The sequence below is a fragment of the Poecilia latipinna genome, unplaced genomic scaffold, assembly GCF_001443285.1.
Source record: "Poecilia latipinna isolate Pla-1442-1.1 unplaced genomic scaffold, P_latipinna-1.0 Scaffold2462, whole genome shotgun sequence".
Lineage (NCBI taxonomy): Eukaryota > Metazoa > Chordata > Actinopteri > Cyprinodontiformes > Poeciliidae > Poecilia > Poecilia latipinna.
Genome location: NW_015115078.1, coordinates 7,895 through 24,641, shown reverse-complemented (window position 1 = coordinate 24,641; position 16,747 = coordinate 7,895). Strand labels below are relative to the sequence as shown.

Here is a 16,747-nt window from a genome sequence, read left to right as displayed (position 1 = left end):
TACCAATAGTTTGTCTTACACCTCTACACACCTGGTTCAACAATCTCAACACGCCGTCAGTGTTCCTGCACATTACCAATACCTCAGCAACATATTTGATCAAATAAAATCTTCCTTTGAATGATTTTACAAATAAATGACATTTTAATGATGTGTCTTTTAAAGCCTGGAGGAAGCAAAATAAGGATGATTTGGAACTAAATGACAATAAATATTTTTTATAAACAGGTATTTCACAAAAATGCCTCGTTTTATTGTTCCTTTGATCTGTTGGTGTGGCAACGCCAACATGAGGGCCAAAAACTCGCCGTCTAAAATAGTGAAAATGTGCAATAACATAACAGGTGGTAAACAAAGCTCATTATCTGAACTCTTTAGCAGTGAAACCTAAAGTAACTGGATGGCTTTTGAATATTGTTTTTTTTTTTTTTTTGTATTGCTTTGTATTATGTAACTGTACTATGACTGCCCTCTTGTTTTTTTTCCCCTCATCTTATATTGTTTACTTGCTGCAAAACCAGCTGCCTTTCAGGAGCCTTTGAAAAAAGTCGAGTCCTGTTTTCACTTCAAGTTCCTGATCAAAGCATTTTCGAACGATTTGTCCAATCTCTGACGAAGAATATGATTACCTTAGAAATTATATAATTTAATTGATTATACAAATATATAATTAATTGATTTGTTTTAAAAAATAGACTGAGGCAAGCCATTGTTGGTAATGCTGCACTCAGCAGGTTTAGTCACTTAAATTATAGTAAACTCCTTTTTTCAGATTGCTGCAAAAAATTATTAATCTTTAATTATTCTAATTCTCATGGTATTTGCAGAGAATTTTTTTTTTTTACAAAAAAAATATGTTTTGCTTAAAGTACTGAATCACAAAAAGGCTCTGCTGGAAACGTAGAAAATATCCTTGTTTTCTCCTCTGCCTGACTCTCAACTGTTATGAGAAAAAGATTAATCACCGTACTTTCCAAGTAAAGGCGAAGGAATTATTTAAATACCGGCCTTGAACTTAGCGGGTTGTCACAACAACTTTTAAGTGTTTTTATTGTGCTTAAGTGCTTTGGGCTAATAAATAATAGGGTCAGCAGGACTTCCTTTTGATTTAAGGTTTGGTTTTTCAGAAGGTTTTTATTCATAACGTACACCAAGATAAGAAATAGGGGACAGAAGAACAGAGGAGAAATCCGAGTGGGGAAAAGGAATGAGATCAACACAACGGGAGGCCAACAGGGAGTGCAACAAGCGCAGGCGTGGGAATATGAAAAGCAAACCGAACACGAAGAAGACGACGGGTGGAAGATGAAAGAGAAAACCAAACTAAAGCGAGTTCCTCTCCGCTGCATCATCATCCCATTCCTCTCGGTTTCCCCTCGTCTCTGTTCATCTGGCTCCTCTTTGTCTCGTCTCTCTTCGGAGACAACGCCGGAGCTTAAACGCATTGGCTCGGGAGTCGTTATTAGTATCCGCACCAATTGAGTAGAGCAAATATGATCTGGGCCGAAGTCGAAATGTTCCCGTTTGGAAATAACAGCTGGGAGGTGATTGTTACGGAGCTTTCTCAGACAAGAGACACAGCAGATGCAGATTTATACCAAAAAAAAAAAAAAATCAAGAATAAAACATCTTGAAATTGATACAAAATCTATTAAAATCCCAGTCGGGGCGCAGCAGGGAGATGAGAACGGAGCAGAACTGAAGTCATGTAATGATGTAACGTCATTCAAAAATAACCTCTCAAATCTGCTAAAAGACTAAATAACGATTAGGTAGAAACTCCAGGATAATTTGAAAATCATTTTTATTAACAACACTTTAATTGAGAAAGTGCTAAATAGAAATATCTGCTCATTTTATTATTTTTCTAAAAAAAAAAAATAATAATAATAATAATACATTTTAAAACTCAATTATATATTCCAGTTGTCCACTTTTTAAACTCCAAAAACAAAAAAAACATCATTCATTTTAGTTGTATTTTGGTTCATTAAAGTTGGATGTACGTTGAAAACGAGGGTTTACACGGATTAATTAAGTACAGAAAACATAGAATGAGAACAGACAGACAGACAGATGAAATGCTCGCTATTGTGCGCTCCAGCCAACAGCTATGAAAGCAGTTGATTTCCTGTCAGAAAGACTTGGAACAAGCATCAGTCTACGCTGGGACAAGACCATTAGCAGGATCAGTGGAGTGAAAATGGAGCCCGTGTTTTGGGCGACATGTTACCAGAGTTTATGTTCATGTAAACGGCCAAATATACCAACCCGTAAAGAGCCTCTGAAACTAGCGTGGCCAACAAAGTGAGCGCACTCTAAAAACAAGTTAGTGTAGCGATTTTTTTTGTTTCTTTTTTTTACATGTTAACCCCTTAACCCTCAACCCTGGAAAGTAGAATTGAAAAACGCCATGCAGGTGTACCGATGCAGACTAAGGGGTTTTAAACAGCATTTTCTTGAACTTTTTTTTTTTTTAAGAAAAAATTAAATGTTGGAAAAAGAAGGCTGAAAACACCATTTTTTCTTTTTTTTCTGATGATGATGATTTTATAGCTTTTTTAGCGAGCAAAGGGTGATGAGAGAAAGGAAAGGGTGGTAAGTTAAATTGTAAGACGATGCAGATGGAAGATATGTGCAGTAATCATGCTAAAATGACATATTTTACACAGCACATTATATTTTATACATTTCAGGAGAAAGTTTCTTTTTGCAAAGCAACAACGATTTTTGTCATGGACAAATTTTAAATTTTAGATGAAATAATAATGTAAAGCATACAAATATAAATTATTGACATTGCTCTCCTGAATGTTTTCATATTCTTATCTCCCTAAAGTAGATTTCCTTATTTGTATTACTTGCTATATGAATTTATTCCATGTATTTTAAAAGCCTGTTGCCCTTTTCCATACAGTTCAACGCTTTCAATGTCCTCAATAGCATTCCTGTGAAAAGTTCTGTAATGTTTTTTTTATTTATTTTTTTTATTTTTTTATACAAGTCTGGCCGTTTATTGTGGATTTGTCCGGCTTGATTTTTGCCATGTTTAATTCATGAGACCCCGTTAGGAGTGGACAGAAAGGCCCTGCCAAGAAATGAAAAGGGAAATAATTGGCAATCTGTAATGGTTGTTCTGAATGTGGAGAGGGAAAGAGGGGGCAGCTGTCGCTCATTTGGTGGCGTATTCTTCCTGCAATCAGGAGGTTGTGAGTTTGAATCCACCTGCCCGCGTCGGGCGCCGCATGTTTTCTACCGATCAGTGTGTGAATGCGTCAGCATTGGGAGTGTGTAGACACACGAATGTACGCTAAGAAAGTACTTAGTGGTCAATCGCTAAATTCTGCCCAACCCAGATGAAAAAAAAATAAATAAATCAGTGTTGTCTTTTTTAATCTAGGCTTATGAATAATAACTGGCTACAGACGAACGCCTTAAAGACTGGGGGGAAAAAAGCCTGTTTTACCAGTTCAACTTGTACTAAGAAAAAAAAAAGTCAGTATTAAACATATTTTTCATTAACACCATATTTCAGTCTGAGATTATTATTGTTGTTGTTGGTCTGATGTAGTATCGTCCTAAATGTCATGTTTTCATTAGCCGTTTGATGAAAGTCATCATAATTAACAAAAAATAAAGGCTTGAAAGCATCATGCTGTGTGTAGTTAATCTCTGTAATGTGTCTAACTTTGTGCATTCATTTACTGAAATTAATGACCTTTTAAATAATATTCGACATGATTGAATATGATTGGACGCAATATCGCAACACCGTGAGTGAAACAATGACTGGAGCAGCCTACTATATAAACTACTCGGGGACCTTTTCTTTGTTATTACACGTACACATTTGTAGAATACGGAACAAATCGCGTTTTCAATACGGGACGCTACATTTAACAGTCAAATACGGGACGGTTCTGTATTTTACGGGACGGGTTGCAACCCTGTCGACGTATTTGTGTGAGAAAACATTCTCGGTTATGAACTTAAGTAACTCTCACTTACGAGACATCTTGCGCATCAGTACCGCTGCCTTTGAACCAGACCTGGCCTATGTGCTGCAGTCCAGATCTCAGTATCACATTAATGCAGACAAGTTATTTGTCATTTACAATAAGTCTCTGAATAAATTTTGTTTTTGTTTTTTAAGATCAAAATAAATCATAAATTCAGACAAGTTTTCAGTTTTCACTCCAGAATAATAAACTTTTAAAAATCTAATCAACATTTACTAATATGTCATATTTCAAATGAGCCCTGCACTTGTTGATATGATTATTACTTGCTCATGTTTCTGTTATTTTATTTAAAAATTCTGTAAATATTGAACTGCCATGGTGAGATATTTTTATGTTTCAAATGTAATTTGCACACAAGTACAATTACTTCTGTTTAACCGTTAGAAAAAAATTAAAGTGTTAAAAAAGTGAAGTTAAGTGAATATTCAATTGCATATGATATGCATGTTTCAAATGAACCAAAAGACATGCTTAAGATCGCTGAAATTAAAATAAAAAAGCAAATGTAAAACACAGAATGGCTTGCTGAAATGTGTTTAAATATATTGCTGTTCTATGTAAAGAACGTCCGCCAAGGTCGGCCCCCCTACATTTTTAACACACCAAATCTGGCCCCCTTTTGCAAAAAGTTTGGACGCCCCTGACATAGAGTCTTTGAGTGCCCTCAAGTGGTCATAAAAAGGGGAAACAATTTCCCCATTTCCTGGCTTGCCCTGATAAGGTCAGCTTCACTGGTGTATACAAAGTGTCTGCACAGCATGGCATGAGATTGACATTTTGGCAGTAGTCTTAAACATTGACAAGAAGCAGGAAATATTTCATAGAATTTTTAGGTATGTTACAAAAAAACTGAGCAATCCAGATTTAGCTGGAGAGTTAACTTAAGAGTTATGTGCGGTAAAGTTTATGTATAAAAACCAAAGGTAGAGCATTAGCTCATCTTTTATCTCTATTGAAACATCAGGCAGATATGCAACAGTGTGTGGACGGTATGACAGTAAGAAGGTGATGCAGTTTGAAAGAATCACACACATAAAGACACTTTTTTAAATAGAAGTGGACTTTTACAACATTGCTTAGAAATATTAATGTAAAAATTGTGAAAGCCTTCAAAAAAGATAAAACATCTATTTATCACAATGCATCTTTAAATCTTTACTCCTGCTGTAAGTCACAGTGAGGTTGTTGACAACATTATCGTCAAGTGTCACAGCGTAACGTAAAGCCTCCATCCACCCACACAGACATAATAATAAAACAAAGCTCACTCCAAAATGCTAATTCCGCCAGGCCGCCGTTCAAAGCGCGTCACGAGAAAGCCGAGCTCTCTGCGCTTTGTTTATCTCTCCGCTCCAAACGGCTGTCACAGGCGATGATGAAAAGTACCTCTGCATCTGAACAATAAAGCAAGTAGAAAGCACTGCTGATGAAACACAATGCACTAAAGAAATAAAACGGCTGACGGAAACGGTTGTTTAGGTCCCAGGTGGGACATTTAATCGCGTGTGCCCTTGAACACGTCGCTCCTTAGCGAAATTATTTATGATAAGTGGTATTTGGCTTGTAAAGTGAATGCGCGCTGCTGAAGACGCTGTCTGAAGGTGTGTTTGTAGGTGTGTGTAAGAGCAGATTTCAATTTATTACATTCATTTAGGGCTTAAGTGGTTACCTGATCTGCCAAAACATAAAAAATAAAAAAAGACAGATCCTTCCTCTACCTAAGATGGTTGCCTTGAAAGAAAAACCTGAAAAACATTCATTAACCTTTTGTGTCCTATATGAGATGATTAAACATCTTGGTGAAATTAATTTATTCACGTTTGTCTGCTTTGTAGGTGCAAACACATTTAAAGTTCAATTAGTTTTAAATTTAAAAGGGTTTTATGGTTTGCAGAGCAAAACCAGAGTAAAAGAAACAAAAATGAAACAAATGGATACCAAAATATGTCATAATAGAGACACAGAACTCAAGAATTAATGCACAACACATTGGCCATCCAAGAAGAAGATTACAATGCCAAAAGTCTTCAGCATAAAAGTGAGCTCAAGTTATATGCCAGCTGATCTAGTGATGAAGAAGACTTCAGTCGAAAGTTTGTGGCTTGAAGACCTAAGACACCAGTACCTCACCCAGGGATTTAAAAGCCCTCTGGGGCGGGATTAAAATGTCTGTAATTCTCCACAGCAAAAAGAGACAGCTGTGATGAAACATGACTTAAAAAAGAAAAAACGCTAGATGGATCAAACTTGTACTCCGGTTCTTATCAGTATTCTGACTTTGAACGTGAATGTGTGGAACAAATGTGTCTCTAAAACACTTCATGCCTAAAAACTGTGACTTAGTTGTTATATGTTATTTGCACTTAATTGAAGCAGCACACAATCAGTTTAAGTTTTCCTTGTAACAATAATGCTAGTCTCCAAATCGGAAGACGACATTTGTCAAACTCACCTTAGAAATCTAGTTGATTTTACTGATGACACGTTATGTAGTCCTAAAAGATTAACTCCTTCTAATGATACACATAGAGTGGATGGAGAAGGTCGCAATATTGATTAAATACATCAGACAGCGTTCAATTAGCTCACACACAAAGGAAAAAAAAAGGTTTGGTGGGCTAATTATCAAAAGAAAAGCAATAAGAAAGGGAATATCTGGGATAACTATAATTGAATTACAACGAGGAAGTTCTGTAATGCTGGTTTTACGCTGACAGGGGTGCAAACTAGCAAAACCCAGGATTAACCACAACATTTTCTCTCCCTAGAAATGGTGGAGTTTGATGGTCGCGCTGCTGACTTGCGTCTCAAGGTCATTTGTTTTGGCTGCGGCATGAGCCGACGGGCAGCCTGCGCCCCGTCCCTCGGCCTTGTGTCGTTTCTTCCCCTAAAGCAAAGATTCTGTTAAAGGGCTTGTTTCATAATCCTGTCGCCAAAAATTCCCAAAGAGTGGCTACACATCTGTTCGGCGTCATTCGATCAACAACACAATCTGGTTTTTGTAATTCCACCCTGACGAAGCCTGTAGTGCCTGTAGTGGGCCCGGTGGTACATAATCACTCCATATGTCGTAGTCGCCCCAGTGCAGTGGCACGAAAGGGTCCTAACTCGGTCAGAAAAGAAACTCTGACACCCTGCAAATGTCTATTTGTGATTTTATATTACGACTCTTATGATTTGCAAGCAACCCGTCACCAGAAGATAGTCGTGGTTCTACTTGTTTTCTCTCTCAAAGCCTCGGGAATGTACCTGTTCCTGTACATACATAAATATCCGCAAAACTGTAATTCAGCAAGAAGATGCATTATATTTTTGTTGTTGAAAGAGTTATTGTTATATGACATGCCTAAAGCTTGAGAGAGAAAGAAAAGCAAAGCAGTAAACAAAAGAAAGAATGCTTCACTGAAGTGTTAAGTGTACATAATGTGCATGCTTAGGTGAGCAGCTAAGATGCCTATGGTGACTGTCCAACCAAAACATTCATTGGTGCTACCACCTGTTGATGCTTTGGGGTTAGATGTGCAAACAGGAGCACACATTTCAGCCTGAACTCGTCCATATTATGATCCTGGCAGAAGAGGACTTTGTCTGAGTCAAAATGTCTAGAGGAAAATAAATGGCACTCCTTGATTGGCTACTTTGCGAATCCCAGCCAATCGACAGTCGAGTAGAATTGTCCCAAAGTTCTTCGACTTCCTAATCTGCGTTTCCTTTCGATTGTATTCGATTCAGTAAATTATTCACTTATTTTCCGACAAATAAGACCCTGAAACATTTATGGAGAGTTGGTAGCACTAAAGAAGTGGCATGGCATGATTCCTCTCAGTTGATCTAATGATTCTTATTTAATAAACTGTCTGATTTGGCAACTGCCTGCAAGACGTCTTTATTTATGTCCTCTGGAGCTCAGTCCTGCTAGCTCGTTTTGCCACGTTTGCCAAATTGCACGCTGCTTTTGTTTGGGGAAAACTTGTCCTGCGTGATTGGAAACATCGACACACTTCACTGAACTTGAATTACATTCAGATAAAAAATTGCCAGGAAGTGAATAAATAATAATTACCCTGTTTGTAGCACCTGTTCCACTGCCACCCCGAGGGCTACAAAGACAAGTGGATTACTAACCACTTGTTTGGAGACAGTCTCTTGGATTTAAGACAACATTTTCACCATTTTCAAGGCATGCAAAGGTAGACTTTGTTAGGGAAAGAGTAAAATGCCACCCAGGATTCCCCTCAGTGGAAAATTAACTGAACGACACAAGCCGAGTCCATGTTTACCAAAACCTTCAACTATCTTGGATGACTTTCTCCTTTCGTCCTTCTGTCACTTCTTTATGCTCCAACAGAGCCTCTGCATCGTTAAAGTGGTTAGCACTCGTGTCAGTGTCTCCATCTCCTCTATATTTCTCACACACACACACACACACACATTTTGGCAGATATAAAATAAACAGCTGTGGTTGTCTGCTGGGTTGTAAAACGAGCTTGTCTCATGTGTCACTTCCTTTCAGCCCTCTGTTCTCCCTGCCTTACTCTTTCTAATAATGGGTTTATTTTTCTCATCTCTCCCCCTTTGTGCCTATTAGTCCCTCAGCGACCCTTGTCCCATTTTAGAGTAAAAATAATAAAAATAGGAGCGCATTCGCTATGTCAATTCAAACCTGTATTTACACAATAATGACCAAAAGATACCCAAAGGGTGTACTTTTTTTTATTTCTTGTTTAAAATAAATATTAATTCTGGTTTGTATTTATAAGAAATACACTTTAGTGATATCCAGATGTAGTACTTATTTTTACAAAATAAAGTACATTTTTTAGCCCCTCTGCTGGAATACATCTAAATAAAATCCACTGCAAAAGTCACACCAAGTTATTCAAAGAAGAAGCCAAGAGGTAGGAGAATCTGTCAACAAATATTTGTTGGACACTCCCTTTACGAAGAGCAGGAATGACAAAGATGGGAATACGAGTTGCACTAATAACATGGCAGTGCAGGAAGAAAACTAGTTGGAGACTGAAAACGTGCAGAATGCAAACGAGTCGTTTGGTTGAAGGTTTTTATCTTCCAGCAGGACAACAACACTCAACACAGCCAGGGCTACAAAAAAAGGATTAGATTGAAGCACATTCCTTTGCTAGGAAGGTCCAGTTAAAGTTCAGAACTAAATCCAACTATTCAGCAGAGAGACTTGAAGATTGATGTTCATCCAACCTGCATGAACTTGAGACATTTTTCAAAGAATTTACTGAAGTTTCAGTCTGTAGACGTGCTGGAGCTGCCACAACCCAAAGGACTGCCAGACATGGCTGCAGCAAAACTGGCATGGAAATATACTTTTTATCATTTTACTTATGGACAACTTTGAGTTGATCCAACACATAAAATCCAAATACATTAGAGTTTGTAGCTGCAATGTGACGTTTTGATGTTGAGTCACCATCAACATCAAAACGTCTGTCTCCGTCCAGCTGGCTTGGTCAGCTGACCGGTCACGCCCAGTCACACGTAGCGTGCCTTACTTTTCCTCTCTGTTTTCCGTTTTCCTCTTTCGGGCTTTTGTCTCGCTCTCACACAAACAAACACTCTCCCTCCAGCTCTCTGCACTAGCCACTGGCTGCTTTCCAGTCAGATCAGCTCGATATTCCACCCTTCCTAAAAACCACCCTCACTTTGCTCATTGCTCTCTGGAGCCCACGCGTTGCCACAGTCATAGTTGTGTCACAGCAATCAATCAGCCGTCAATGTGAAACTGCAGCACCAGTACAGACGAGCCGCAGCGAGCCGTGTGCCGCAATTCCCGAAGCGCCTCCCCTCGCCATTAGTTCACTTCTGTGCTGAAATCATCGTTTTGCCGAACTGAACTGAATGTCTCCCGGTTGGCAGAAATTTACCAGCCTCAGCCTTAAAAATTTGTGTTTGACGGTGTCATATTAAAGTTCTAACAATCAGTACTCGTGTCACACTTTTTAATTTCGGTAGAGCACATATGCTTTTGGCGTTTTGACACCTAATAAAAGAAATTCACAGCATGAAATGACATTGGCTTCTGAGCCATTTATCATTATTTCCTCAGTCGCACCACTGCTTTGAAATAACTCACTCATCAGGTATGAATTGAATCTTGCCGTTGGTGTTTGTTTGGATTTTGGATTCATATGTGATTAAGGGTGTATTCACACCAGCACTGTCCGCTTGAATCAGACTCTTAATTCGTTTGTCAAGAAAGTCCGATTGATTTGGGCAGTGTGAATGCAAATTTTAATTCCAAAACATACTAAAAATCTCTGATCCGCCTAAAAACCTCTGTCTTGGTCCGGCTGAAGTGAACTCTGAAACTCTGAAAACTAGTATTTTTGCCAATGATGTTCTAAAGAAACTGAACCAGAGGACTCTCATCAATTGCCTTTGCAATATCTTGCTGCTTGAACATACATCTGCTGAATATTATTCCTAAATTCAATCATCCACCCTTCGTTTTCCGGTCTTACCTTGAGTTCGTCATGTCCGTTTGACCTCCCTGACTCTTCTCCAGTCCGAGTTTTGTGAAAATCCCCACCAGCACCATGATGGCCACCACCCCACAGATAATGTAAACGATCATGTGGGTCCGATCCCGATCGGGTTCCTGGTGGACCTCTGTGACGGGCACCCCCGGTTTCCCGGTGTTTGCCCACACGGGTGTGTCGTAGTTGGAACAGGAGGTCTGGTCCAGACTGTGGACTCTGAACTGGCAGCAGAACCGGTAGAAGCAGGAGCCGCAACAGAACAGGTAGATGCCTGCGTTGCAGTTAAATGGCGGGTCCCACTGGCCCATGACGTCGTAGTACCCCCAGCAGCGGTTTCCGCTGATTGAGTCCGTCTGTATCTCTGGGTCCGGCGTCGGTGTTGCCAGCGCCGCCTCTGGTAACACAGATGAATCTGTGCTCTGGTTGTTGGAAGAGACCTGCGCTGAAACTTGTCCCGACGGACATGAGCTCAGTCCACTCAGGGTGGTCAGGCCCAGTAACATGGCCAGTGAAAAGTTCAACATGAGCAAACACATTGGAGCGGCCATGATGGACTCACTCCAAAGTCCTGCAGCGTCTCAGTTCGGACGGGTGACCGGTAACAGAAGACCAAAAAGCTCCTGCATTCAAACAAACAACAAAAGACAATTAAATATCTCTGTTTAAAGAGAAGACAGATCAGTATGTTGACAATCAATGAGACTTGCATTGTGCATAATCAGAACGAGAAAATTATTACACCGATTTAAGTCAGTCTTAAAGCTCTTTACACCGCTTTGTATGACATTTATTAACTAAAACGAGTGATGGGATAGTGACTGGATAAAAATAACCCAATGCATTTGATCTTCTTCCAACCAACCTGTGAGTGCGCCAGATCTAAACCCTGCCAGGTTGTGCTAGGCTCAACACTCTTTGGTGTGGAAGTCGGTGTCAAGGAAAGAAAATTCAACCATCTTCCACAAAACATGTAACCTCTTGTAAACTGTTGTTGCAAAATTGTTTCAAGTCAATTGAGGTCTGATATGCAGTAGTAATGCCAATACTGGTGCATATTCTAAGCATATAATGTTTACATTAGAAGTACTTTGCTAGCAGCTAGCAGTCTGAGTTATGCCCAACTATGACTCTTTGCTCAAAGTTGCTCATTAAATACCTATTTACATAACTATTGAAGGTGCTACGTATGTAGTTTGGTGTAATCTTTGCAGCACAAACATTTATCTCCATTTGTATTCTTAAAGAACCCATTACGACTACTTACGTTTACGGCAGCAGTTTGGGAATGGAAGATGTGCAAAATATTGTTTTTGTGCGAATCTACTGAGTCGATGAGGCTACGGTGAGGTCGCCTTTATTTTTGAAAGCCAACATGGTGAAGGGCAGAGCCAGCTTGATTGGTGAAAAATCAATGGGCAGGATGGTGACGAGCTCGTTTTTGTGGATTTCTAGTGGAAATGTTTTGGCTAAAGAGGCTCAATTTAGCTGCTACTGGTATGAGATTAATCAAAAACGTGTTATGCTATTTAACAAGAAACAGTGCTGTATTTTTTTGTTTTGTTTTGTTTTGGGGTTTTTTTCCCCATTACGCCATTTTGTACTTTTGCAATTGTGGTTGTCTTGTCTTCCAGATGTGAAAATTATTTGTTTTCCACCGCACTTAAGCACATTGAACAAGCGTATTACAGCAAAAGTGCTTTGTTTCATCCTTTTGAACATTACACATCTGGCTGTTATGAAGTTAAATACGAGTCAAAATAGTCTTAGAAATAAACCCAGAAACATTTTTTTCCCATTTGCGATTTCTGTTTAATTCTCTTAATTGCAAGTGTAAGGTGAAAAAAACACGCTTAAAATATTAACTCCATCCTGTGTTTTAAAACAGCAACTTTGTTCTTTTGCACACAGTGTGACGTCGCCTCTGCTCTTTTAGTAAATAATTAAAGCCCGTCCACTAAAGGCTGAACAAAATCCCTGCTCGTGCTTCGGAAATCAGAATCAGAATCAGATGGGTGTTTGCAGATGAAACGGCATCAGAAATCAGCCGCAAACTTAAAATGTATGCAGATCTAAAATCAAGTGCATTCAGTCTGAGTTAGTCGGAACGGAGCGAGACGAACTAAAGTTGAAGATGAAGTCATTTCTGAATAAATTCGATATTATCAACCAAAATTTGGAGCTGTAAAGACGAACTGAGCTGAATTTAGTTTGTTCACAGAACTTAAACTTGTGTTTTATTAATGTTTTGGCACTTATCAATACCCCCGTAGACACAGGCTTACATTGACTGGCCGACAGTGAATCTGTGACATTTCAATGAGCTTGTCGGCATGTTTATTAACCAAAGTTAATAAAAAAATAAATAAACACCACAGAAATCACCTTTTACAAAGCCATTCAAGTCTCCAGCAGACAGCAGAGGCGGTTGTAGACAAATCCAAACCCTCGGGGAGGAGGATCCAACTTAGGAGGACGTATTACCTATGAATGAACTTCCCCCTGGCATTTTCAGCAATGGACTCCCCACAGAGTGGATGAATAATCCGTGAAACGTGAGAACTGTAGGTTCCCAACGGTGCTGGCGGGCAAAGCAAATCCAAACTTGCAGCGAGCGAAGCTTTCCACATGGAAGGGCTTTCACTCCAAAGACAGACTCATATCCCTGAGTGGGTGACACCTCAGCACTGAAGTCAAATTGGTTCAGGCGCCCAGAAAATAAATAAAAAAAGAAAAAAAATGAAATAACTCCACCACAGATCTTAACTTGCGTCTATCATCCTGCTTCTCTCAATGTCACAGCTGAAAGGGAGCTTTTTTATTTTCGTGGTGGCCATGTTTTTGGCGCCAATGTAGTCCACTTCGGTAGACGTTAACTCTCCTCCTCCCCCCGCTCCGCTCCGCTCTCTCGGCCGCTGACGTCTTTATTATTAACTGATCTGCTGCTTTTCTATTTTCAGCCACAGAGCCCAACAGGTATCAGCAGCTGTGGAGTGTCTTTGGCGGATCGGTCCAGGCTCGGATCCTGTGGTGATCGCCGTCCAGAACGTGCACCTGAGGCTCGTTATCTCTCACTCGTGCACATCCACACTTCCACACACACACACATCCACAAAAAGAGCTCAACTCCCTGATGACAGGACACTGACAGTATCAGTCTGGAGCTTTTTAAGTGGCACACACACACACACACACACACACACACACACACAGGAGCCCAATGGCTTTTCGCGACAGCCGCGCACAGAGCTGCTGCTGCTGCTGCTGCTCCCCTGAACGCCCTCCTGTCCTCGGATCCAGGGGTCTCTGACAGACCCAGGACTCTTGGCTTTCAGCCGACTCAGCTCTGCCCTGCGGGTGTACAGGTGATGAGAGAAGGGGAAGAGAGTAAGAGGGGCTCTTGTACTGAAGCTATTATTTTGACGTCTTGGATCTGCTCCATGAACAGAAGAAAAGATTAACGGGTTAAAATTATTCATCCATTTCGCAGTGGATCATGGCTTCTTCTTCTTCTTCAGTGGTTTTGTGTTCCCTCCCCTTTCACCTTTTATTTTCATTACATGCTCTTATCCTAATCTTCCCTCCATCACATCCTTCCTTTGATGTTTCCACCTCTTTCAGTCTCTTCTCTCCGGCTTCCCCTCACCCTTTCCTCTTAAGATCTGGGAAGACTTTTTTTCTTTTATTTTTTTTGGTTGGTTTTGTTTTGTTTAGTGCCGCTGCTGGAGGAAATATCACCGTGGGGTCAGGGATCCCGCGGACTGCCCTCTGCACTTTCAGCAGAGCGCTGGCAGGACCCTTGCTGGAACAAAGCTAGCCCAGCCCGCGCGGACGACAGAGACAAGTGGAGATGCGACAGCCGAACGGCAGCGTGGCACCAAGGACAGATCAAAAAAATAAATAAAAAATTCCCGTTTTCAAAAGAAGCCCATTTGGAAATGCAGGACACGGCACAGCAAAAGCGCTTTTGAGACAATCTCGCATCGACTACTCAGTTTCCAGTTTTAAAATTGTTCTATTTTTCCCTCCATTTTCACTCCCCGATTGGAAAAAAAAAAACAGGAAAAAAAAACAAAGGTTTAATATGCAACAGTTTTTAAGCAAAACGCTGCATATTATCTCCCAATTTTTTGAAGCTTTTTGATGTCAATTCGGTCGTTGTCCAGCTGCAGCTTCTTTGAAAACAGGCATAATTTGATATATATGTATAGGAATTTTATATATATATCATATGTATGTGTTTTCACTGGTGCTCTGCTTGTGGGATGCTCCAAACAGAAGTGTGAGGCGCTCACAGAAGCAATTTTTTTTGTTTGTTTTTTTTTTTGTTTTGCTTTATTCCATCCTCTCTCCCTCTGTCGTCGCTTCCTCGTCGGCGTGTATTCCCCTTAAATCCTTGGTCCGCTCAGAGCGTCTGTGTCCCGTCCGCCGGCGATGCTCGCGCTCCCGCCGCTGCTTCTGCCGTTCCGTGGCAGGACTGGCTGTCAGTATCTCACGCAATCGCTCCGTTTCTCTCCCTCCTCCCCGTTTCCGAGTCACTCCTCCCTCTCTGGCTCACTCCTGCCCTCCCTCATGGTCTCTCTCTCTTGCACCCGCACACATTCAAGCAAGTGCCTTTTGTGCATAAATGAGCACGTCTCTGGCTTGTTGACTCTCCCTTTTCACTCTCTTCCTCTCTCACTCATTATATGTCACAGGCACCTCCTTTTCTCAAATTTTTTTTTCGCTACTTGGTTGCATTAGAGGTGGAAAGAGATCTTGAAATGTTTAAATATTGAAATTTTTTCCATCAAAATGGAAGATTTTTTTTTTTTTTAATGAAACCCTATCTAGTTTAAAGTCTGGTTCTGTTTGAATGCGATGGTTTGAAGTAGAAGAGGAAATGATTACGTTGACGAAGCCTCCACCGTTTTCAGTTTTATCTGGCAGCATTTGGGGAAAACAAGGTGGGGGAAAAAAAGACGACATAGCAGCAAACAGACTGCTACATCCGTCCACTTGCCACTAAGTAACTTTCCCGATTTGATCTGTTTGTGTCAGATTTAGCGGAGTACAAAATAGCATAAAATGTCTCCCACAGAAAATGTTACTGACCATGCATCAAATCAAATCACACCCAACTTTCAGACAGTTCATAGTTAGTTGACTCTTTACAATATCTTCAAAAAGTTAAATACCAGCTCTTCGTCTGTGACGGCGGTGGCCCTGGGTTCATCTGATTGTTTCTGGAGTCAACAAGGGCGCACATGTGGTTATAAACTACCTCTGTTTGTTCCATTGTTACAATTAGTTTATTTATCAAAATGTCTGACCAAAAGGGCCAACTAAGAGAAACAGAAATTTAGTAAACATGTAAAATATGCCGGAAAGTAAGAAAAGCCAAGAAGGTTCCCTCTGTGGGCATGACATAGCTACAGGGTGACCCAGAACCAAGACGAGATACAAGATTGCCTGTAAGCAAGAAGACTTTGACAGGCTAACGGTTAGCCGCTACCAATACAGTTTATCACCTGCCCCTATTGGTTCAATTTTGTCCTCTCTTGTTGAAAATCGAACTTTTCCATTGGTCAAGCCCGAACCTTAAAATTCCACACCTCACACTGAATCTTCAAGATGCTAGTTTTTGGTACAATTCTAGTTAGAGTAATAAAATGAAAATAAAAACAATAAAGATTTAATACATAGACTTGATTTAGAAAGGAAGAAGTCCTGGAGCTCCCTTGTTTTGCTGCAGCGAAATAAAGGCTGCTCTGTATGCCGATCGAAGCTACAAGCTAGCCGTTAGCCGCTAACAACACTGAAGCTAGCTTTGGAGCTTCCCGTCAGCTCTAAACTAAAAGGGTAATTCACACAAAAAAATGATCAGATTCTTAGTTTATCAAACAGATATTAGTAAAATGTTTCATTTCATGGCAGAGAACACAGAATTTAGTATTTTTAGAAGTGCACAAACATTAAAAGAAAAAATAACTATTAAATACATATTCTTTTGAACTCGGATGTGTGAAACATTTATATATTTTGTGAAAAACCCCCACAAACTCAGCACTGCGTATCGTCTTGTTAGCTCGCTGTTCTGCCCCTGCTGTTCAGTGTTTGATTATAGATTCAATCCATGAACCATTTTCTCCTCTCAGCATCTTGTTCGTCTCCTTTTACTTTCCGTTCATCCCACATTCCAGTCCGTTTGTTGCAGTGCGTCTCCATTTCCCCCCC

At 40.2% G+C, this 16,747-nt stretch overlaps 1 protein-coding gene across 1 annotated transcript in view; it reads right to left on the bottom strand.

Moving 5' to 3' along the window:
- LOC106937898 (protein shisa-9-like) overlaps window positions 1-16,741 on the bottom strand; it is a 40,188-nt gene extending 23,447 nt beyond the window's left edge. The window contains exons 1-2 of the mRNA XM_015019638.1: window positions 12,917-16,741; window positions 10,517-11,154 (exon numbers count right to left, since the gene is read on the bottom strand). Of these exons, the coding sequence (XP_014875124.1) occupies window positions 10,517-11,082 (566 nt within the window). The 5' untranslated portion in view covers window positions 11,083-11,154; window positions 12,917-16,741. The remainder of the gene's footprint in view (window positions 1-10,516; window positions 11,155-12,916) is intronic.
- Between the last annotated feature and the right edge of the window lie 6 nt (window positions 16,742-16,747).